Source organism: Phyllostomus hastatus, unplaced genomic scaffold (assembly GCF_019186645.2).
Source record: "Phyllostomus hastatus isolate PE091 unplaced genomic scaffold, TTU_PhHast_1.1 phas_contig_150, whole genome shotgun sequence".
In the NCBI taxonomy this organism is placed as follows: Eukaryota; Metazoa; Chordata; class Mammalia; order Chiroptera; family Phyllostomidae; genus Phyllostomus; species Phyllostomus hastatus.
Genome location: NW_025333611.1, coordinates 20727565 through 20752250, shown reverse-complemented (window position 1 = coordinate 20752250; position 24686 = coordinate 20727565). Strand labels below are relative to the sequence as shown.

The 24686-nt window shown below is 46.9% G+C and overlaps 1 protein-coding gene across 3 annotated transcripts in view; it reads left to right on the top strand.

Moving 5' to 3' along the window:
* The window catches only part of AFAP1L1 (actin filament associated protein 1 like 1), a 58405-nt gene extending 34095 nt beyond the window's left edge, over positions 1 to 24310 (top strand). For all 3 annotated transcript variants that reach the window (XM_045830190.1, XM_045830189.1, XM_045830191.1), the window contains exons 8-19: positions 692 to 871; positions 2958 to 3050; positions 4610 to 4703; positions 4942 to 5100; positions 6184 to 6395; positions 7924 to 8069; positions 8713 to 8785; positions 10728 to 10839; positions 16048 to 16212; positions 17688 to 17866; positions 19862 to 19990; positions 21959 to 24310. In XM_045830190.1, coding sequence (XP_045686146.1) covers positions 692 to 871; positions 2958 to 3050; positions 4610 to 4703; positions 4942 to 5100; positions 6184 to 6395; positions 7924 to 8069; positions 8713 to 8785; positions 10728 to 10839; positions 16048 to 16212; positions 17688 to 17866; positions 19862 to 19990; positions 21959 to 21982 — 1566 coding nt within the window. In that variant the 3' untranslated portion in view covers positions 21983 to 24310. The remainder of the gene's footprint in view (positions 1 to 691; positions 872 to 2957; positions 3051 to 4609; positions 4704 to 4941; positions 5101 to 6183; positions 6396 to 7923; positions 8070 to 8712; positions 8786 to 10727; positions 10840 to 16047; positions 16213 to 17687; positions 17867 to 19861; positions 19991 to 21958) is intronic.
* Positions 24311 to 24686: the final 376 nt, after the last annotated feature.

Genomic DNA, 24686 nt, shown 5'->3' with positions numbered 1-24686 from the left:
TTGCCTCCTTTTTTCTGTTAGTATGACGAATGGTATGGTTGGTTTCTGAATGTTAGCCACTCGTGCATTCCTAGAATAAACCCTGCTTGGTCTTGATCCAGTGTGCTTTTTATATGTATATGAATTTCATTTGCTAATATTTTGCTTAGGGCTTTTGCAACGCTTTATGAGAGAAATTAGCCTATAAATTTCCTTTTGTAAAATCATTGCCAGGTTCTGGTACCCAGGTAATGCTGGCCTCATAATAAGAATTGGGAAGTGAGAATCATTGTTGATAAACTGTTGACTTCCCAAATCCAACCCTCTATCTCTGCTAGAATTCTCTCTCCCACATTCCTACCATGTAGCCCATTAGTAGTAGGGAGCTGACTTCCTCACAAGTCAGCCTATTTCTTCCCTTTAGAAAAGTTCTTTACACCAGAAGTGATCTTCCTAGACTAGAATATCATTTCTTAACAGGTAGCTGTGCCCCCTGGGGCCCCTCAGTAGCCCCCTAAATCTGAAGATTGCCGAGAGATACCCCCTCTCCTCTGGGGTGAACAGCCACGGCCCCTGTTTTCATGCAGTGCCCACAGTGAGCTGGGTGGGGGAGGTCTCTGTGGGGTCGAGCTCCTCCGAGCCTTTGTGCAAGGGTGTCTTCCTCCTCCACCCTCCACTCCAGGAAGCCCTGACCTCTTCTCTTCCTGCCCAGTGTTATAAAAGCTCCAAGGACCGGCAGCCACATCTGAGGCTGACACTGGACACCTGCAATGTCATCTATGTGCCCAAGGACAGCCGGCACAAGAGGCATGAACTGCGCTTTTCCCAGGGGACTACTGAGGTCTTGGTGCTTGCACTGCAGAGCCGGGAGCAGGCCGAGGAGTGGCTGAAGGTACGGGGCCTTTGCCCTCCACCCTCCTGCCCTCCCTTCCTTCCTCTCTTTCCAGGGAACAGCCCTCAGCGGGGTGGGCTGCAGTCCCTGGGAGAACAGGCTTTGCTCGACTGAGGGGTCAACACCTGTCCATGGCCAGGGCTCAGGTGTGCAAATGGGCCTCGGACAGCCCCAGGAGACAGGCCTCAGGGTGAAGGCCTGTGTTTCTTATTATTTGAATCCCCTCCCTAACATCCCTACTGTGGGCTTGTCCAGCCTGCACTTATATACCTCCTGGAATGGGGAGCTTAATGCCTACAAAGGAAGCTGATTTTATCATTAGATAAGCTAATCCTCTTTTTTCTTTTAAAAAAAGGAAAAATCCTTGTTTGTCTCATGTGAAATGTGCATCCTTATAACATCCCCTGTGGTCCAGCTTCTGCATCTTGTAGCTACACAGAACTATTAGAGGTATCATGCACTGGCCACTTACTTTGAGTCATGCATTGTGCTAAGAGCTTTACATACATGACCTCATTTACTTTTCACAACAGGTCTATTATTGTTTCCATTTTACAGATGAGAAAACTGAGGCACAGAGAACTTACATGACTTGCCAAAGGCCACTCAACCAAGTGGCTGGGGCCAGGATTAGAAGCTAACAAGAAAATCCACACCAAAGGCCGTGGGCCGGGTGTAACAGTGATGACAAGGCAGGTCTTGGGTGAAGCACAAACTTGAGTTCAAGTCGCAGGCCTAAGTGGCTATGTGATTGATCTTCTACAGATGACTTCGCCTCCGTTTCCTCCTCCATCTACTGGTCCTTGTAAGAATTCTAGAGAACACTCATAGTGCCTGCCAGGCAGTAAACGCTTAGTAATTGTCAGGGATTACTGTGCAATAATGGGGAAGGCCACACCCCCAGGGCCTTTCCACCGCCCTCCAGCCCTACATGCTGCCTTCATCCACTCTGACACCTTTCTTTCTCCAACTCTGATCTTCCTGCTGGGACCAGAAACCAAACCCCTCCCTCCCCACCCTCCTTTCCTTCCTGTGATAACCAGCTCTCCCACTGGAATGCTGAGAGTCTCCTGTTACTGCCTTTGTCTCAGGAAGGAAAGGAACCTGAGGGGAGAACCTGACTGCTCTCAGAGCCTCTGCCCTTAAGGGGCAGGGTGTGTCAGAGGAAGAAGCCCTGGAAGCAGAGTTAAGAGGCTGTCTTAACATCTGGTTCCCGGAGGCCATTAGCCCAAAGGTTCAGGGAGGCAACTACGGCTCCTTCTCTTGGAGCCTCCTCATCCTAATCAGTAACTTAGGGACCACAGTTGTCCCTGCCCCACAGGGCTGCTGTAGGGATACAAAGGTGACCACTGTTATTTCTTGATTTGGATGCTGATTCTGTGTGGCCTTAGATGAGTAAGTATTATATTTTGCCATGTATAATGTATACTTTTTTTGCCCAAATTTTTGAGGGAGAAGTAAGGATGTACATTATACATGGATATAATATTACATATCAGGGGTATAGTAATGGGTCTAATAATCCTGAGTATAATGTGCACAAAATGTGGGCGCATGCTACACGCAGCAAAATCCAGTAAGTGCCTTAGAGTCCCAGTTTCCATGTCTCTGAAATGGAAGCAGTAGCCGTGGCTGCCCCACGAGCTGTTACAAGTGCTCAACACAGTCAACAGGAGCAAGTCCCTTGCCCTGTGCAGGGCATCCCGGTTCCTATGGCCCTGCTTCTCACTGGTCTCCAGACAACCCAATGAGGTTATAACCCCAGTTACAGATGGGAAATTGAGGCCCAGAGCGGACAAGTGGCTTTCCTCAAGGACACACAAATAATTAGCAATGGAGCGAGGTCTAGAAGCCAAGCCTCTTGGTTCCCAGCCCCTCATCTCTTCAATTCAAGGGGCAGATAGAGGAGAAAGCCTCTGTAAAGCCCGATGTGCCCCACATGTGTGACAGCAGGCCCCATCAGCCTCTCTCTTCCATCCAGTGGTCCCACTCCTCTGCTCAGTGGCCCTGACCACACAGAACCCTTCTTCCTTCTGCTTCTGCAGCACCCCTGCCCCCTGCCCACAGCTGTGCGTTCTCTTCACAGGTCATCCGAGAGGTGAGCAAGCCCATCGCCGGGGCCGACGGGGCAGACGTGCCCAGATCCCCAGTCCTCCCGTGCAGACTGGACCTGGACAAGGTACTCTATCTCCACGAGGTCTCCTCTGGGGCCGGCAGTGGGCACTTGGCACAGGCTCTCCCGTGGGGGCGCTCTGGCGCTGGTGGTGAACCAGGCACCCACAGTGGTGGTGTACAAGCCATGAGTGCCCAGCACAGAGCTGGCAAACAGTAAGCGGAAGCAAAGGATAGGAAGGGTGGGGACCGTGCCCCGTGTGCTGGAGAAGAAGCCCAACTCTATCCTCACCTAGCCTTTGCTGTTAGCTTTAGCCATGGACGGTGTGAGAGAAAGCATGTGTGTGCGCACACCTGCAGGTACGTACTACTGTGGTGCCGTTCAGAGGTGCTTGTAGAGATGAGCTCTCCTGTGGTTGTGTGTACAGGGGAGGGTAGCTAACATGTTTAGGGCGGTACTTTTGGAGGACAGTGGGGGTGGGGATGTGGCGTTGGTAGGTCTGTCTCTCCATGGAGTCATGTGACTGAAGTGCCACAAAATCATGAAGTCAATTCCAAAGGGCTCACAGTGTTTCTCTCTTGATGAAAAGCTTGCCATCCAAACAGAACCATAACTTCTGTTTCACAGTTTACGGGGCTGGCTCTTTATACCTTTGCCCGTCTATCCCATATCTGGCATTTGCCAGGTTTCCAGCCTTTGGAAATTGAGGGGAGCACACGGCCTCTCCTGTCCTCCCAACACCCCAGTACTATGTTTACAGGGAAGCATCCCTGAGCCTGGTCTGCAGGTCCTTGGCAGGAAAGACAGAGGGGCTGCCGAGCTCTGTGACCCCACCTGGTGGGTGGGTGTCATGTCATCCTGTCCTGAGTCTGGCCAGCACAGTTTAGTGTCCTAAGTGAGATGGCAGCACACTGTGCAGGTGCTAGAAATGACAGTCCGCAGTTTCACTTGGGCTCCTGGCGCCTCCCAGCAGCCCAGTCAAAAGAGTGTAATTGGGTGAGAAAACTGAGACTTGGGAGATGAAAGGATTTCTCCACATTCCCACAGCTAACAGGTGGTACTGGAGACATCGCTTCTTCCAAGGTCCATCTGATTACTCTGCACCACATCCCACTGTACCTAGCAGGCACTTAATTGACCTGTTGTGACTTTTCAAAATGCCACTTCATCTCTTTCTCCATCCCCACTGTCATTTTGGTTCATCCTGTTACCCAGTCTCATCTTGCCCAGGATGACCCTCTGTTAAGTAGCTCTTGAGCTCCTAGTTTTGCTCACTCTTGTCCATCCCCCATGATGCCACTGGAACCAACTTGCTAATCTGGTTGCATTATATTAATATCCCCCTTAAATATCTTCCCAGCTCCCTGTTACCTGATCCGAACACCTAGGACATTTATCTCAATGTGTTATAATTCATTGCTTTGCTCCCCAAATAGACTGTGAACATCTCAAAGATACAACCATCCTAAGTTATCACTGTCCCCTGACCCCATACCTGGTGTAGTATGAAGTACAAGATAGTTGCTAACAAATATTTGTTAACTAATCCTCACGTGCCGGGGTTGGGGGGAGACTGAACTAACAAAGGGGACCTCTGATATGGGGCTGTCTGTGTCCCTTCCCAGAGGTTGTCCCAAGAGAAGCAGACCTCAGACTCCGACAGCCTGGGCATGGGCGACAACTGTTCCACCCTTGGCCGCCGAGAGGCATGTGAACACGGTAGGAGCCTATGGGCGATCGAGCAGACGATGCCAGAGCTGGGAGGGGTCTTGCCCCAGGCATGCAGTGCAGAGCAGGTCGTGACCACTCTGGAGACCTGGGTGAGGTGACCTGACCTGTCCACATCTGGAGCTGTGGGCCAGGCCCTTGTGTATAGGCTGAAAGGGACTCTGGGAAGGCTAGGGGTGGGCAGACCTGGGACTTAGGGCTCCCTCCCCGCTCTGACACATGTCTGCAGCAACAGGCAAAGGGAAGAAGAGCAGCCTGGCAGAGCTGAAGGGTTCCATGAGCAGGGCCGCAGGCCGCAAGATCACCCGCATCATCAGCTTCTCCAAGAGGAAGGCGCTGGCCGATGACCTGCAGGCGTCCTCCACGGAAGAGGAGGTTCCCTGCTGTGGTGGGTACTGGGCGTGCCAAGGAGAATTCAGGCCCTGTGAACACGGGCCGCTGAGCCCAGGCCAGGACACCCTCCAGGCCTCATCCTCCTTGCCCCCAGGACAGAGGGGAGAATGCTCCCCGTGGATAGCTAACCCCCACCCCATCGGCAATCCACGTCCTTCCACCACTCCTGTCCCCGAGAGGCCCTGATGCTCAGCAGAAAGATAAGCCAGCTGACTCCCATATTTCTGTGCTACCTGTGACCCTAGTTCACATCACTACCTGTTTCTGGGCCTCAGTTTCCTCCACTCTGATGAGAGTATCTTATTTCCCAGCATAGAACATGCCAGATGTGTAAATTACCACCCAGACTTATAAGGAAATTTCTTGGAAAAAATATTTAAGTACTTTTGATTATAAGTGCATTCAATTTGAGTTAAAAATGGTTTGAGAGGGAAAACATATTATTTTGTTCATTTAAATGCAGTGTTCCATATGCTGGAATTCAATAGAAAATCATGTATTTTAGACATACAGTAGTATTCTAACCCTGAAAGAATATTACAGAAATATTTTGTAAACAGTGAATAAGGTCATATTATGGTAAAAATAAATTTAAATCTAAAATGCTAACAGGGAATTCCAAACCCATTGGTCATCGGACTGTACCTGCCCCGTTTAACAATTCTTTACCTTGGTTAGATGTTTCTATTCCCACATGCTGCCACCAGGTGTCAGCATCACCCATTACTTTCTGTCCTCAACGTTTGGATAACTTGTAGAAAGGGAGAGCTGCGTCTTTTGTGTATTGCACATAGCAGACCCTGCTCTTTTCATCAACTTGGCACGACCCCAAGGCTGAGTGGAAATGTGCACATGTGATAATCAGCCCCGTTTCACAGACGGAAACTGGAACTCAGAGAGAGAAGAGGATGCCTGAGATCACAGGCTGGGAGGGAGCTGCTCCGGAGGCCTTCTTCTGGCTAGAGGACAAGGGCCGCCCAGGCGCTGTGTCCCTGGGGTCTAGACCCCATGCATGCCCCACCGTGGGTTTCCTGGTGGCGGGGCTGTGGGAGGTCACACCGCTGGTCTCCCGTCCCAGGGCATCTGAATGTGCTGGTGAACCACGGCTGGAAGGAGCGCTGGTGCCGCCTGAAACACAACACTCTGTATTTCCACAAGGACCGCACAGACCTTCGGACCCACGTGAATGCCATTGCCCTCCGAGGCTGTGAGGTGGTCCCGGGCTTTGGGCCCAGACACCCATTTGCCTTCAGGATCCTGCGAAACCGGCAGGAGGTGGCCATCTTGGAGGTGAGAGGAGAGAATCCAGGCGGCCCTGGGTAGTGGGAGCTGAAGGGAGCACTGGCCTGGATGCTGGCTTCTGCCTTGGGGGCCTTGCTACTGACCATGTGGGGGCTGAGGAAGAAAGGAAGGAAGCCGGCTGCTGCCAAGTGGTCAAGCAGAGTTGCCAGTTAAAGTGCAGAAGACCCACTTACATCTGAATTTCAGATAGACAACAGACGTTTTTAATACGATAATCCATGCAACATTGGGGACATTACAGAAAAAACATTATCGACTGTCTCTGAACTTTGGATTTAACAAAGCATTCTACTTCTTATTTGCAAAATCTAGCCACCCTAGAACCAAGGTTTCTTTTTGCTCCCTTATCTTAAAATCCCAAGTCTGAACCCAGACTTGGTTCTTCAATCTGCTCTAAAGCCTTCCCACCAGGGTTCCTCCACCTCCCATAAACCACTGCCCTTCCGGTAGCCTGCCCCTCCTACCAAGCAACGCAAATTTTTAGATTTTCTCAATATTGAGTTGAAATCTTTAAGCTTGATAAAGCAGTAACCACACCTGTTCTGCATACTTTTGTTTTTCCAGAACCCAGCATGATGCCCAGCACAGACTAAGGGCCCAATTAATATTTGTTGGACAATATTTGTTGAAAACGTGATTTCATTTCCCCCATTCATTGTCAGCCCTACCCAGTGGCACAAGCCTTCCTCGCTGAAGTCAGCCAGACCAACTGAATCCCTCTTCTATGTGTCAGTCCTTTGCCTGTTTAGACTTAAAATGTTAGCAGTGGAGGAAAATGTAAATAACTAGCCCCCCACATTACAGATAAGGAAACTGAGCCCAGGGCAGCCAAGTGCTTTGTCCAAGGCTCCAGACAAGGCCAGTGGCCTCCTGCTCTTACCCCAGAACTAACACCCAGCCTTCTGGTCTTGCTTTCTTTGCCCAGGACCTACCGCCTCTCTTCAATTTCAAGAAATACCACCTTAGTAGCTCACTCTAATTTTTGATATTTTGAGATGGGTCTCTTGTTTCTCTTCAGTTGCACATGGAGCTCTCTGGCAGAAAGAGTACTTTCTTTATTCACAGTTAGCATTTGAGGTCTACGCTGAGTTTATAATAATGCTCTTTAAATGAGAACTAACATAAGTATGCATTTAGTTGGCCAGCAATTTCTTGAAGATCTTCCTGTAAATAATTGGCAATTATAATACGAGAAAAATGTGACTGTGTTATGTGAGAAGTAGTCTCCTCTAATAAAAAGTAAATGTGTTTAAAGACACATTTCAGGGAAGCCCTGAACATTGTTTTCACATCAAAATGGTCGGGAAGGCTCTGAGGAGAGTGAGCAGAGACCTGAACGGAGAGACGGTGGGAGCTGCTTGGACTTCTGGATGTGTGCTGTAAACTTGTTCTCCTTGGAGCCCTAAGTACTGGGTGCATCACAGGCTCCATACAGATATGGCGTTGGCCCAAGTGAGAGGTAGCCGGAGGCCCTGACAGTGCCACAGTGAACTCAGCTTGTGCCTCTCTCCCTCAGGCAAGCTGCTCAGAGGACATGGGCCGCTGGCTCGGGCTGCTGCTGGTGGAGACGGGCTCCAAAGTCACCCCCGAGGCGCTGCACTATGACTACGTGGACGTGGAGACCTTGACCAGCATTGTCAGTGCAGGGCGCAACTCCTTCCTGTAAGAGTCGGCATCCCGAGGCCCGCGTCTACCACGGACATTTCCCATCTCGGCTCCCTCTCAGAGGCTCTGTGTCCAGCCTGGGGCACTGGGAGGGAAGGCTGAGGAGGGCTCTGGTGCCTTGGGAAGTAGGCAGGAGTGAGCTGGTTAAAGGAGGGAGTCCAGGGTCAGGGAAAGCTGTGGATGAAATGAGCAAAAATGGAGAAGCCCTTTTTTATAATGACATGGGCTCTGCTCTGATGCCACAAAGCCTTGGGTTCTCACAACCTTGAGCGTCTGGGTGGGCAGGCACGGGGCTGGTATGTAGAGTTCTGCACTAGAAGAACCAGGTTCAACTCAGCTCTATCACAACCAACAGTTTGGCTGGTTGCATGCCAGCTTGGATCCTCTGTTTCCTCACTTCTGTAGTGCAGGCATTCCTTCTGGAATGCCCATTACCTGTTTCCTGGGTTGTTGTGAGAAGCACATGGGTCCCTGCCCATAAAGCCTTTAACACAGCAATGTCCCAGTGCTGCTGGCAGTGGTTGCTATGACTAACCTTCCAATATCCATTGTGAGCAGCTGCCAGAATCGAATGAGAGAGTAGACAGGCAAGCACTGCAAGCTGCAAGGTGTCATCGACATCATACCTTGTATTTTCTAGATATGCAAGATCGTGCCAGGACCAATGGCCAGAGCCCCGTGTCTATGATGATGTCCCTTATGAAAAGATGCAGGTACGATACCTTGGGGCTGCCCAGGAACATGGCAAAACCCACTTCTTTTTTTTTTAAGACTTTATTTATTTATTTTTAGAGAGGGAAGAGAGGGAGAAAGAGAGAGAGAGAGAAACATCAATGTGCGGTTGCTGGGGGTCGTGGCCTGCAACCCAGGAATGTACCCTGGCTGGGAATCGAACCTGCGACACTTTGGTTCGCAAGCCCGCGCTCAATCCACTGAGCTACGCCAGCCAGCAAAGCCCACTTCTTGGCTCTCCCTGTCTCTTTCCCTATTACAGTCATGTGCCACTTGATGCCAGGGACACATTCTGAGCAATGTATCGTTAGGGGATGTCAACCTTGTGCGAGCGCCACACAGTGTGCACGCTTACACAAACCTAGGTGGTCCAGCTACTGCACGCCGAGGCTACATGGTGCAGGCTGCTGTTCCTAGGCTACAAGCCTGTGTAGCATGTTACTGTGCAAAACAAAGGAAAATCAGATGAAACACAAGAGAAAATGATGTAATCGAGAGACGAGGCAAACACAAGATGTATAAGGCTACAGATGTAACACAGTATACTATTTTACAGCACACTTTTTCTTGTAAGTAGGAAGAGAACACCCTAAAATAACAATTAAAAGTACAGTAAATACATAACCAGTAACACAGTCATTTGTAACTATCCATTACTATGTACTGGGCATAACTGTATGTGCTATACGTTTATAAGACTGGCAGCAAAGCAGGTTTTTTACACCAGCAGCACCACAAACACGTGAGCAGTGCATCACACTGCAATGTGAAGACAGCTACGATGTCACCAGGCAACAGGGACTTTTCAGCTCCAGTATAATCTTACAGGCCCACCGTTGCATATGCCCTGACAGAAGCATCAGTATGCGGCACATCGCCATACTCCTTTTTCCCTTTGCCTCAGAGAAATCGTTTTCATTTAACCAGCAGCTGATCAGATGCTGGTGGGTGGATCAGACCTGACAGGTAGGTAGGGGAGGGGGGAAATCAAGCTGCCCAGGAAAGCAGCTGCTGCAGGACCCCTGCCTTGGGCAGTGCTAGATGCTACTCCGAGCTCACACCTCTGGGGCTCCCTTTACATGGTCTCTCTTTTACATTGGACTCCTTTTGCATTGGTCTTCAGACACCAATGTACCAGTAGAGGCAGCTCGAGATCTTTCTCAGTTGCAGAGTTTAGTAGCAAGATAGCTTAGTACTTAAGGATGCAGACTTTGGACTCATGGCTCAGTCTGCGTTGCCTTTGGCTTCACCTCTCTGGGCCTCACTTTCAGGCTTCAAATGGATATGATAAAACCTACCTGATTGGACTGTTGCAAGAACTAAGGGAAATGTTTTAAGGAAGGAACTTAGCACAGTGCCTGGACAGGAAGGTCTTATACACAGAAATAAATCACACTGCTATTACTAATATCATTATTATATAAATATCACGTTCTGCTCATGGTTCCTGAGCTTTGACAGAATTTTGAGTGTTCCTAATACTCTTCAGGCACAAATATATTGTCAGTCTAAGTTATATAACTTCTACTGTTGTCTGATCTCATCCACAACCTTTTCTTTTTTAACAATTCAGGAAATTTTAAGGCTGCTTTGAAATGAGGTGAGGACAGACTATATAAGAGAAATTACACATGGTCGCCCACAATCTTTTCAGACTTCTTAACTTTCCTCTCAGCAGACATTACAATTTAGGGTTATCTTCGGCTGCCCCCCACCGCACCTCCACAGCCTGGTGTGAGGATCCAGTGGTATCCTGCTAGTGAAAGTGGTTTATAAGCTGTTGAGTGCTGCACCAGTTTAAAGATGTAAGGCCAGGAACTCAGAGGTCCCCCACCTCACCCACCGAGCACAGACCAGAGCACACCCGTGAGGATGACGCTGAGCCTACCTGCACTTCATCGTCTTCCTTCATCTCCCACCCAGGACGATGAGCTGGAACGGCCCACTGGGGCCCAGGTGAAGCGCCACGCCTCCTCCTGCAGTGAGAAGTCCCATCGCGTGGATCCGCAGGTCAAAGTCAAACGCCATGCCTCCAGTGAGTTCTGTGTGGGAGGAAGGAAGGGAGGGAAGCGGTCCATGAGTGGAGGGCGTCTCAACGTCATATTCCTCCAGGGGTCAGGCAGGCAAATACATGAGTGCAGTGAGATGGAAGAAAAATAACGTCACAAGCACAGAGACTAAGGGCAGCCAGCACGTGGTCTCAGAAGAGAAACAAAGAATGGGGAGGGGTGGGGGAGACTGCAGGAGACTGGCCACACCTCTAGCCGATGCCCCCCATGCAGCACTGCCAGTTATTCAAGAGAGACCAGAAGCCCAGACTCTATATGAAATCTACTCATTTTTTACTACTAGCAACTAATTTTTTAAATTTTAACATTAAATAATGCCAAATATACATACATACATACATACATATTTATGTGCTTATAATAAAGTTCATCCTCAGTTGTGTCTGTTACAGAAGCTAACAATTTATAATTTCTGATCTGGGGTAATTAAGTGGAGAACTGAATTCCTCCAAATGACCTTGAGGCAGCTGCCGCCAAAGGTATGGCTCACCTCTGTGTCCCAGCCTGAGCTCTGCCTAGCACCCCCTTGGGACCCCGTTAATTGCCTGATGGCCACACTACACAATAATGACTGAGTATGCCAGACAACTATATAAGAAATTCTGTTTGATTTCCAACACTAATCTCTGCTCTCATGTGATTTACCTTTATGAGCAAGCCAACTTCCTGTAGGACAGCATGTTTCAAGAGTCTTGTATTTGTCGCTCTACATTTCTTCCCACTGCACCTAAACAAAGTCAAGTTCTACTCTTTCCTTTTTGAAGATTTATTTTTTAAAATAACTTTCTTTATTATAGTTCCATTTTATTAGCATAGATGATCCCTTCTGGAGGTCAGGATACCTGTATTCCTGGTATCACTTGATCACTAAATTACTAGTCTCCCTAGAGAAGTCCCTTCCCCTCTCTGGGTCTGAGTTTTCCTTCTGAACAACTAGAGGGTTACTGTGAAACATTCCTTACACGCTATGCTCCAGACACTGGAAATATAGGGCCTTTTGGAGTGCCCATTTTAAAATGGGAAAGCTAACTGAAAGAAGCATGTACGATTAAAGAAATCACAAAATGTATTTTTTAAAAACCAAACAAAAAGGTAACAAAAACAGACTCATATCTCAAATCAAATCTTATTCTGAAGCCTGGTTATAAGAGATATGAAGGCGGAGCTGCTCTGGTCGGAGCCAGAGGCCCGCTTGGCTTCCCCCCGCCCCACACAGGGCCAGCTGGCCATCCCTGTGGAGTCACAGGGCAGCTGCAAACCACAGATTTAGTCCAACCTTGTTTTTCAGATGAAGAGACTGAAGAACATAAAAGAGAAAGTCTTACACAGGATCATGTATTAATTACTGTTGCTATATAACAAATTACCCAAACTTTAATAGCTCAAAAAATAAGCCTGTATTATGTCACAGTTTCTGTGGGTCAGGAATCCTGGAGCAGCTCAATTCAGTAGCTCTGGCTTGCAGTCTTTGCTGAGGCTGCAGTCAAGAGGTTAGCCAGTCCTCTGAAGCCTTGATGCGCAGGAGGGTCTGCTCCCAAGGTAGCACACTCGCATACCTGGCATGCTGCGCCAGTTGTTGGAAAGAGGCCTCAGTTCCTTGCTGTGGGGACTGCCCGTCCTCATGACAAAACAGCTGGTTTACCCCAGAGCAAGGGGCCCAGTTGGGAGTAACAGAGAAGAAGCTGCAATGTCTCTATAATCTGGCTTTGAAAGTCACACTCTATCGTGTCTGCCATATCCTGACGGTTACACAGGTCAACCCTATCCAGTGTAGGAGAACACTGCAAAAGGACACGAATACTGGAAAGCAAAAACCATCGGGGCCAAGTGGATGGCCGAGAAAGTGGTATTGTGAGAAGCTCCACAGACCTACTCTCCAGCAAAACTGCCAGAACTGGGGGAAGTTACTAATACAAACATCTGAAGGCCCTGGAAAATTCCCAGGGCACACAGCAAACAAAGAAAGGTAGGAACAGTAAGAGCAGCTCCACGAGCACAGCAAACTAAACCAAGCTAGTTCATCAGAGAGATCCAGGGGAAGAGGGAACCAGGGAAGGAGAGAGCTAACCTCAAGACTGACCTCAAAAGACTGGCCCCAAAAACTACACTACAAAGGGGCTGAATTTAATCAGATCAATCCATGGAGCACCTGATACCACTGGAAATCATCAAAAACAGCAGAGCCATCCATTGACCTCACAGCTCGGTTTGATACTGACAGAAGCAGACAGCGAGATCAGGAAGAGAATCAGAGCCCATCAAGACCCCTGTCCTCACAGGGTGGCTGTACACGTGCCCAACGATGTACCCCTGAGGAGCAGCGTCAGGGGCACTACAGGGGAAAGGGGCTTCCCCGAACAAGCCATGTGAGTCACCGAACAAGCTACCTGGGGGCGGGGAGGTCAGTATGCAGAGATGCCACAAGACAGTACCTAAAATGTCTAATTTGAAAATAAAAAATATGAAACATCCAAAGGAACAGGAAAGAGTGACCTATACAGAGGGAAAAAAAGAATGAAGGGAAACGAACAGAGCCTCAAGGAAAGGAACCCCATCGGCGCACTAGCATATGTATAACGGACGTATCAGGAAGGGAGGAGAGAAAGGAGTGTAAAAAAGTATTAAATATTGGCTGAAAACATGCCAAATTTATTGAAAAGCATCATTTACATACCTAGCATACCAGTGAAGTGCAAGTAAAATAAAAGCAAAGAGGTCTATGAATGTCACATCATGGCCAAAATACTAAAGCCTAAGACAAGGAGGAAACCTTGAACGCAGAAGAGAACATCGATTTGTCACTTACAAAGGATCCCCAGTAAGATTAACAGCTGACTTATCAGAAACAACCGAGGCTTTCCTCTTAAGATCACCTGGAATGTTCTTCAGCAATAACAAGGAACGCAGTACCGACATATGCTACATTAGTGCAACAGTTACATTAGCAACTTGGACCCTAAACATTCCTTTGTCTCCCCTCTACTGTGGAAGCCCAGATTTTTCTGGCAGGTACTTGGGCAGTTCTCACCCACACTGTGAGGCCCACTGAACTATAGCTCCTTACTGCAGCCTGGCTTCCTTCTTCACCACCGTCCGAGTGACTCAAGTGTCACAGTGGGAGTGTGACATAAGCTGCTCTCCGTGGTGCTAACACATGATGGCAAACCAGGGCAGTGGCTCCCCACAGTGAGGGCACTCGCTGGTTCAGACCCTAAGAACGTCTTCACTCACCAGCAGTGGAATGACAAACATAAGCACAATGTGTGAAGGTTTTCCTAAAGCTAAACCTATTCAATGTCAATGACTACTTTATTCTGCATTTGTGTCCTTTCCAACTCTGGGGGTATACTATCATCTGGGGATGATAGTATTTATTTTATAAATTATTGGGAATAATTAGATGGTAGTTGAGCTTTTTAAAGACCTTATCTGATACATTAACAACCCTTGGGTTGGTCTACCCATTTTCTAAAATTTGACCAGTCTATAAAATTCAAAAGCCTGGGAGCCAACTCCCCTGAGGTGCCATGTATACCTGGGAAGTTGGAGGATGTATGGTCCCCCTTCTCTGCTCCCCCTCCATGCTTTACTTATCATCTGGCTTGAACTGCAGGGTAGTTGTGGCAGGTACTGAGTTTTACATGAGTCACTGGGTAGCCACTGCCATTTCTACAAGAACTGGAGAGACAAGACCCACACATCTGTAAATCATGGGAATCACTCCACACACACCCAGCTTACAAAGGACTATGTGTAGCTGTCTGTGGCAACAAAATAAATAACACTTTCCCTGAAAGGTTGGACTATGGCCTTGCCCCAGCTAGAGCAGTATTGCACGGCACAGACCCTGGAGTCAGGCGGACACAGGCTCAAACCCAGGCTCTGCCATCACTAGCAGTGCCTGTTTCCTCAACAATAAAATAGAGCCAGTAATAGTAAAGATTTTGTGAAAATTAAGTGGAAATGCATATAAATGGCCTGGCATATAGTAAATACTCAATAAATTTTTGCTATAATTATTTGTTGTTTTAGTCCATCAGCATAGTGTAGAGCCCACAGTAGACTACTAAATCCCTCTCTGCCCCCATCCATTTCCCAGGAATAAAATGGGTAGTGCCTGGCCCTGGCCAGGTGTCTCTGTTGGTTAGAGCATCATCCTGATTCACCAAGGTTGCAGACTCAGTCCCTGGTCAGGGCACATGTAAGAATCAACCAATGGAAAAAAAAAAAGAAAGAAAGAAAAGAATCAACCAATAAATACATAAATAAGTGGAACCACAAATTGATGTCTCTCTCTCTTCCCCCCTCAAAAATCAATAAGCAAAAATAGACCTTTAAAAAATGGGCGCCCTGGCTGGCATAGCTCAGTGGATTGAGTGCGGGCTGGGAACCAAAGTGTCCCAGGTTCGATTCCCAGCCGGGGTACATTCCTGGGTTGCAGGCCATAAGCCCCAGCAACCGCACATTGATGTTTCTCTCTATCTCTCTCTCTCTCCCCCTCTCCCTCCATTCCCTCCCTAAAAATAAATAAATAAAATCTTAAAAAAAAAAAATGGGCAATACCTGACTTTAGCCCAAAGTATGAATTCTCTACAGATCTGAGCTATGTATTCCTGTCTCTGTGTCTTATGTATACCTGAGAGTTAACTACAAAACACACCCTTTTAAAACCAAGGTGGGTTACACATCACAAAATTTGTTTTACATTATCATCATCATCATCATCATCATCGTCATCATCTAACCTTTACTAAGCACTTACTATTTTCCAGATACTACAGTAAGTACTTTTCACGAACTACCTCATTTAAAACCAACCACAATGCTGAGAGTGATCAATATCCACATTTACAAATGAGGAAACTAGGGCCAAGGGCGAAGGCACAAAAACACCACCATTCACTTCTGCCTGATGTCACACGACTAGTAAAGGGCAAGAGAGAACACAGACCTCTGTCCATCTGACCCTGAAGCCCTTCTCCTCATCCCTGTGCTCTGCTACCTCCCTTTTGCTCCTCGTTTCCTTAGAGGAGCCACACTAAATACACCTGGGGCTTAGATCTAAATAGTCCCATTGTGTAGATGGAGATGTTAAGGCTGAGAGAGAAGCTAACACTACCCAAGCACCCTTATCGGAGGTCAGGACTGAGGGCCTTTTCCTCACATCTCCTCAGGCGCCAATCAATACAAGTATGGTAAGAACCGAGCTGAGGAGGATGCCCGGAGGTACTTGGTAGAAAAGGAGAAGCTGGAGAAAGAGAAGGAGACGATCCGGACAGAGCTGATGGCACTGCGGCAGGAAAAGAGGGAGCTGAAGGATGCCCTTCGGAACAGCCCAGGTACCTGCATGGGTATGGCCCTGAGGGCTCTTGGGAGGCTCAGCCTCGACACTTCCCTAGCACAGACCACCCGGGGTCTAACCCAGGACAGATGAGCTTCTTCCCATTGTCTTCCTCATTGTCACCACCACCACCTTCATCATCATCATCACACCTATTGACTAATAGAAGTGCCATCTATTTAATAATTGCTTTGGGGTAAAGGGATGAAAAAGCATCACAAAAATGTGTACATTTAATGTGGTGAGGTGTAATCTAATTTTAGAAATGTGAAAATGTGAAAAACAGAGTGTGCCTTAGAATAAAAGAAAAAATCATTTTGAACCTCACATTAACTCATTCATTCACAGGTGCTGGGCACCTGACTGTGTGAAACATTGGTCCAGGTGCTGGGAACTATGAACAGTAACAATTTGCCAGGATCTTCTTCCGAAATCCAGGGCCGTGACCTCCATAGGTGCTGCCAGCTCTGGGCTCCTCTGAATCCCAATTTCTACTGTTTCCTCTTAATTCTCTCTGTAGCTACAATTCAGCTCACTTTCAGTACTGTGTGAGATGTTGGTCCAGGCGCCTGGAACAGTGGACAGTGCCTGGTACACAGCAAGCTCTCAATAAGTGTTTACTGAATGGACAATTATATGAATGAAAAGAACCCGTCACTACCAGAAACACCCCTAGTGCTTGTCTCAGGGCAAATCATGAAGCTAAGTTTTAAACCTGGTAAGGGCCAACATAGATAGTTCTGGGCACAAGGAATGTTCTAATACAGGTTTGTTCAGTTAGCCTTGAGTAAACAGCAAAATCCTAGTAGGAACCCTTGGTTAATATTATGACTCTTGGTTACAGGTAGCAGAAACCAAAGTTAAACTGGCTTAGAAATTAAAAGAAGAAAACTGCAATTGAAAAATTGAGCTGTCAGGTGTAATGGGGTCCAGGGACTTAAATGATATCACCAGAAAGCACATCCTCTAACTCTTCCCTCTGCCTTCCTCCACCTTGGTTTCGTGTTCTGGCCCTCATGGTGAAAATGGCTGCGCAGCTCCAGCCCTCACCTAATCCTCTCAGCCACCCGGCAGACAGAACTTCTTTCCCATGGCCCCCACAAACACTTTGGGGTTCACTCTGACCACCTTTGATCCCTAAACCAGTCACTGTGACCAGAAAATGAGATATGATCACGGCCCAGGACTAAGTTACATGCCAACCTCTTGAACTAGGAGTGAGGTCAGCCCCATCCAAACTATAAAGAATGAGAGAGGAGAGGTGGCTTCCCAGTGGAAAATCAGGGTTCTGTATCCAGAAGATGGGAAGTGGGTATTGGGAAAGCAAAACCCCAGGCCCAAAGTCCATCTCTTAATCAGGACTGAGGATAGGAAAGGCCCTCCGTGGGGGCAGAGTAGGGGCTGAGGCCCTGCCAAACTGCTGGGTGCTTCAGGCCAGGCTCAGCTATTTTTCATCAATGTCTTTGGCCACAGGAGCAAAGACAAAGGTTCTGGAGGAGGCCGTGGCCACCCTGGAAGCTCAGTGCCGGGCGAAGGAGGAGCACCGGATCGACCTGGAGCTGAGGCTGGTGGCTGTGAAGGAGCGCTTACAGCAGTCTCTGGCAGGCGGCCCGGCCCTGGGACTCTCCGTGAGCAGCAAGAACAAGAGTGGGGTGAGTCCACTCCCTGCTGCACCAGGGGCAGCTGCTCCTTCATGCCCTCACGTGCCACACATCTTAATTGTTCTTAGCAGCTAGGAGTTATGCTCACTTACAGGTGACAAAATAGACCCTAAGGGACATGCTGCTGGTGGCAGAGCTAGGAAGGGGACTCTTGCAGCAAGTTCTCTGGCCTGTGTTCTTTCCACTGACACACCACCAGTTGACTTTGTATCCTGAATGCGGTCTCGGAAGCAGCCTTACTGATAATGATAACTACCATAGGCTGAATAAAAATAACAGACTTGTGTTGATCAATTACCACAGCCCAGTACAGCATCTTAACTGGTATTATCTCACATTGTCTTCACAGCAGTCCTATGAAATAGTAGTATGTGCACTCACCCCATTTAATAGACCAGGGAACTGAGGTTCAGAGGTGTGAAATGTGACCTTGTTCAAGGTCATCAGCTAAGTGGGAGACAGATCCCAAACCCAGGAAGTCCGACTCCAGAGCCCTGTGTAAGCCGCCTTGCACATGCCCTCCTCTGGGGTCCCCAGTGTACCAGGCCCTGTTCTCAGGGCTTTGCATCCATTGTCCAACTTTCCCAGAAACCCTGCAAGGCAGAGACTCTCAGCTTGAATGAGACTTCCTCAGGGAGAACTCTGCTTACCTAAGTTTATGTCAGTGTCTCACCTGCAGCGCTATTGACATTTAGGAATGATAATTGTATTTATAAGGGACTGTAGTGTACACTGTAGGATGTTTAGCAGCATCCCCAGCCACTAACCCCTAGATGCCAGTAGTGCCACGCTCCCAGTTATGACAACCAAAAATGTCTCCAAAAATTGCCAAATGTCATTGGGAAGGCAAAAATTGCCCCCCATTTGGGAACCACTGGTCTAAATTACCAACATTCCCATCCTATCTGTTATTCTTCCACATAGCACTTAACCACAATTTGTGTGGAGAGAGAGAGAGAGATTTCTGTCCTTACTTGTCTAGTGTCTGTCTCTTCAACTAGATAGTAGTATTTATTAAGAATTGGACTATATTTTTTATCATTATAGTGCTAGCCCTTTAAATAGTCTAAAAAATAGTAGGAGTGCAATAAATGTTTGTCAAATGAATAAGTGTTATATTTGCTTTCAGACAAGGAAATTAAGGTTCACAGAAATGAAGTAATTTGTCTGATAAGTATGCATTGTCATTTAATCTCATTGTTGTCCAAGGTCAGCAGCTTCCTGGTCAGACCATACCCTGTAACTGGGAAGCTAGGGCTCTTTCTTACATCCTGCACATCCTTTCCATTGGGGCATGTCCAACCCCATTTGAAAATGAAGAGATTAAGGGCCAGGAACCAAACAACTTTACAGAGTCACAGAGGGCTGGTGGACAAGCCAGAAGTGGTTCATTCATCCCAGCTGCTTCCTCCCACCCGTATGCCCCTGATGTTCACATTTTAGATTTTCCTTCCACTTTTGATCCTTTCCATGCCTTTGGACATAAAGAAAAGTCCTCTCTGAATTCCCTGGAGACTAAGTTATGGATATGTCCCATTTAAGGAACGACATCCAGGGCATCCATTAAGGGCAATCATCTGGAAATTTTAAGGGGTCAGAGCAGTATAGAAAATGGGAAGGGGGAGAGGGTAAGAGATAGGACAGAGAGTTAGGAATCCCAGCTCTCCCACTCACCAGCCATGTGACCTTGAGCAGTGATTTGACCTTCCCATTTTTCTTATCTGTAAAATAAGACAACTAATAGTACCTACTTCATAGGCTTGAAAAGGCTAAATAAGCTAATCCCCCCAGGTCCCAATGCCTAGTACGTAGTGAGGGTTCAGTAATTTCAGCCGTCATTCCAGGGCCCTCCAGTGTCTTCCTCCCCTCACCCTGTTTGCTGCTGGTATGTTTGCATAGTGCCTTCTATTTGCATTCTTTTGAGGGCAGGCTGGGTGTAGGTAGCCAGCACTGGACTTCACCCATGTGATTATTTCTTATCTACAGGAAACTACAAATAAACCCCAGAATAATGCTCCAGAGCAACCTCTCCCTGTCAACTGCGTTTCTGAGCTGAGGAAAAGGAGCCCATCAATTGTAACTTCCAACCAAGGACGGGTGCTGCAAAAAGCCAAGGTACAGCAATAGCTCAGCTAATCAAAATTCAGAGATCGGCCAGCCTCCTTTCTGTGGGAACTCACCAAGAAACAAAAACAGTCAGCTAGTGAGAAAGGCAAAGAATTGCCAATACACAAATGCAATAAAATTCCTGAGCTTTGCTCAGAAGAGAAGACCCTCAAATCTCATTCAGAGCCTATTTAACTTTTTCTTAACACATAGTTCTAACAAGCTGTGGTCTCTGAGCCTACAGTGTGTTTTGAGACAGGAAAGGCACATTCCATAGGTAAGAAAACTGAAGATCAGGAGTAAGGGACTCGCCCAGGGTCACACGGAGCACCATTGTGAGAGTTGCCTTGCAGACCCACCCCTTCCAATTCCAAGTCTAGGGCTTACTCCATGAGACTGGTCCACAGTCCCATCTCTGAAACTCTTGGGGCCAGCTTATTTCAGAACATTTTTGGATTTTAGAAAGGTAATATGGTGCATATACTATATGTGATGAAAAACCCCAACAAGTTCTCAGGAGGTACCCTGTAAGCAAATATGTTAATAGTTCTATAACAAGATACATGAATATTCACACCATGTGGAATAAAGAAATTATAAATAGGTTTTGCCACCACATGAGTTTGTGCCAACAAAACACTTGAGAAAAATTCTCATCTCTGAGCTTACTGGATTTCAGAATTGCAGATAAGAAAGCGAGGACCTAAAAAACAAATACCCGAGCATTAAAGTAACCAGCCAGAAACCAGATCACCTAAACCAGACATCAGCAAATTTCTGATGTGAAGGCCAGACAGTAAATATCTGAGGCTCTGTGGACCACATGGTCTCTCTTTCACACAAGCACTTAGCTGCTATTGTAGCAGGAAAGAAACTATAGATAATATGTAAATGAATGATGAACATGGCTATGTCCCAATAAAACCTTATTTATGGACACAAAGATTTGACTTTCATATAATTTTCACATCATTAAAAAATGGTATTTTTTAACATTTAAAAATGTGAAAACCATTCTCAGCTTATAGGTCATACAAGCCTGGCCCACTAAATGTTTTTGTATAAACATGATCCTTGATTCTTGTAGGCCACTAAAAGAGCTTTGGATTTTGTTCTAGCATAATGGGAAGTCATTGACAAATTTTGAGCAAGGAATTTTTGGATATGAATTACATTTTTAAAAGACCATTCTGGCCACTATGTTGAGAATGGATGAGGGGATGAGAGAGGCCAGTTAGAAACAGAGGAGAAAGGTTTAGTGGAGTTAATATGAAGTGGCTGACTTTGGAGGTAGAGCCAAAGGGTTTGCTGATGAGGATGCGGAGGGTGCAGACAAGAAAGGAATCAAGGATGACTCCTAGGTCACTGACCTGAGCAACTGTGGTTTGGGTGGCAAAGGCTGAGAGAGGAGCAGGCTGGGATTGGAGAATCCTCCCACCAACAATTTTCTAACTACCACATTCTACTTTGGCTTACACCATCACCTCCAGGGCTGGCTAGAAACCCCATGCATCGTATGTAGGTAAACCACCATCCAGTGTTAGTCATGATCTCACTATCCCCTCAGATGAACTCCTAGACAGGCCCTAGAGGAGGAATGGAGCCCTGTGAGATGCCTGCCCTCACTGTTCCTTAATAATCTGCTTTGGCTCCTCCTCCATCAGCCTCCTACCCCACCCCCAGGTCCTGTGGAACAGCACTGGAGCCAGAGGCAGTCCCCACTCCACTCTTCATTCCAGGCCTGTTATCTTGTCTGAGAAAGATGCTTTGTGATATATGAGCCCCCCTCAGAAATAAGACCCAGTGTGGAGAAATGACTTACCCACAGCCGAAGAAAGACAGTAGGACTGGGACCTATGGCTCTCTAGTATGGCCAGTGGACATCTTTATACAACTAGGTGCAATGAAATGTTTTTATCCTACAAGCCATGCTAGACTATTCAACAAACTGCTTTGTCTTATCTTTCTGTACTTCAGGAATGGGAAATGAAGAAGACCTAGAAAGAGGATGAGAGTTTTATCCAAAGGAGATATCAGCTTGCCCATCTAAGGCGGAAATGCTTTCCTCACAAGGCGATATCAGAAGACGAAAGTAGCCCCCACTCTGCGGGGCACCCAAAAGACCAGCCTTTATTGTCTGCATGATTATAGGGGGTATAGGGAGGGAAGAAGTAGAAGGGAAGAGGGGAATGAAGGGCATCGCTATGTAACTTTACAGAGGGTGGAAAATGGGGGTGGAGGGAGACAGAATCTGCACAGTTGTAAGGGTTTTGTTAAATGTCTTTGCCTTCCCTTCTGAAATGAAAGCACATGTGAATAAGCCATTCCATCCCATGCTCGGCATCCCGTTCCCAGTCCTTAGGGCAAAGGAAGGCAGTGCTGAAGCATCAGTGGTGCAATACAGAGAGAAGACTTGACCATCCAATCACACTTGCACCAGTTGGATTTGTGTTGGCATTACTAACAGCCTTTGGGCAAGATAAATAGGCTGAAAAATTAATAGAACTATCCCTGTCTGCATAAAGGTGAACAAAAGCTATAGAAAACATACAAATTCTACAGTCATTCCACATCTGCTTTAGGCAGATGCAGCTACCAGAACTCCAGGTTTGAGTTTTTTTCATATCAGAGATCTGAGTAAGCAGGTGAGGCTAGGTTCAGTAACTGACATATTTTAAGCTCAGAGTGATACTCAGTGACAGGAGCATGGATTTCTAACGTCCACAAGATGTTGCAAACTTTGTAGAGTAGGATCATTTGCTGTCACTTAAATCCTTTATCTATTTTATATGACACTCAGGCTCTCGGAGTTATGATTAGAAATGTGATACTTTACATGTTTATCCTTATCTTGCACTCAGAGGCTCACCTGTCTGCTCTTCCTTATCTGCTCTCAGGAAAAACTGTCAGGGAGAACCCAGAGGACAGTGGCTCATTTCTGCCACATGAGTGCCTTTTAAAACACTTGATACTTTTAGAGAGGAGCAAGGACCTCAAGTCCTGGGCAGTCTCCTTATGGTGCCTCTCACCACTTATTCAACACTGTAGGCACCTTTTAAGTCTTTAACACATTTCCTTCCAACAAAGATAAAATTATTTAGCTGTTTGCACTCAGAGGTTAGCTCAATGAGAGAGAAGGGAAATACCATAATAACTTCTGGACACTTTCCTAAAGGCTTCACATACTTCACCCTGCCTAAGGCTTTACACACTTGAGCCTCGTCCAAACTTTTCCATCCTCTGAGGTTGCTGGAGACCAGAGCAAGAAAAATAACCTGACCCAAAGTGCCCAGCTGGTCAGTGGCAGAGCATAAGGCTTAGGGCTTATAGAGCCCAGATCTGGACAGGGCTGGGTTTGAGCCCTGCCTCTGCCACTTAATGGCTGTATCTTTGGGAATGTTACTTGACCTCACTCATTCTTGTCTTCCTTACCTATCAAACCAGGTTAACAACAGTACTCTCCTCCCAAGACTGTTGGGGGAATTCAATGAGATAATAATACGTGGGAAGCATCTTGCACAGTGTCTGAGAAATATTAAATGCCCAGTCATTAGTGGTTCTCACTATTAACTGGGTAAGAAATGTCTGGCTCAAAATCCTGTGTCCTTTCCACTGAAGAAAAAATGGCTTTTGCATGGTAATTACAACCAGCAAAAACTATAAGGCAACCAATCTGAAACTGAGTTTTCATCCAGATTCCACCTGAGTATCTTCAATGACAAGGGCACTCACATAATCTGTATTGTCAATATGCTTTTTAAAAATGTGGATCTGGAATGTCACCTGACAACCCAATTGTGCCCTCATTATTTCCCATGCAGTTATTTTGAAGCTAAGTATCTTTTTCCACCAATAGATCTTAGACTCTTTGAGAAGTAGGACCCTAGGAAACTAATAATTAACATTTATTGAACACTCACCATGCACCAGGCACTATGTCAGCCAGAGCCTGCTTCACAAGCATGCAGCCTGTGCAGTCATGCTTAGCAGGGCTCTGTGCTTGGCTGATTGCTCTGCTGCTGTACTCTTAATACGTTTAGAAGGGCTAAAGGAATACTCCCCATATTCCTTTTGCCCTTTAACTTATGTAAGCAGTCCTGGTGCTAGTGACTTTCTAGGCATTATCCCTTTAGTCTTCACTAAAACCCTGTGAGATAGGTACTATTATCCCAGTTCCACAGTACAGGAAATGGAAACCCAAAGAGGTTAGGTAACTGGGAGCCAGTATGTGATGCAAGGTCTGACCCTAGAGGTCTTCCTCTCATTTCATCCACTTCCCCCCTCCCCTTGCACTGCAGCATTCAGAAACACACTGGCACTTAATAAATGTATGAATGAATGGATGAATGTATGCAGTACATTATAAGTTGGACAGCTAAGAAAAGTGTAAAGAAAATGGCTAAAACACAGATGCCAGCTCCTGGTTGTAAAATGATTCGTTTGGTTGTTTTTCAAAATGTAGGCTCATGGATCAGAGATGTACTTGAAGCTATCCTTCCCTACACTACCAGATGTTTGGACTATGAGATTTCTAATGTCACTAATCCTCAGTGGGGTACCTTGAGCAGGTTCACCAACCTCTCTGAGAGTAATTTTCTTATTCGTAAAAGGGGCTCATAATCCCTCCTTAAGTCATGATGCTCTTTTCCTAAGGCCAAAAGGAAACATAAGGTGTTGGCTCCAACACATCTGAGCTGGGCCTTGG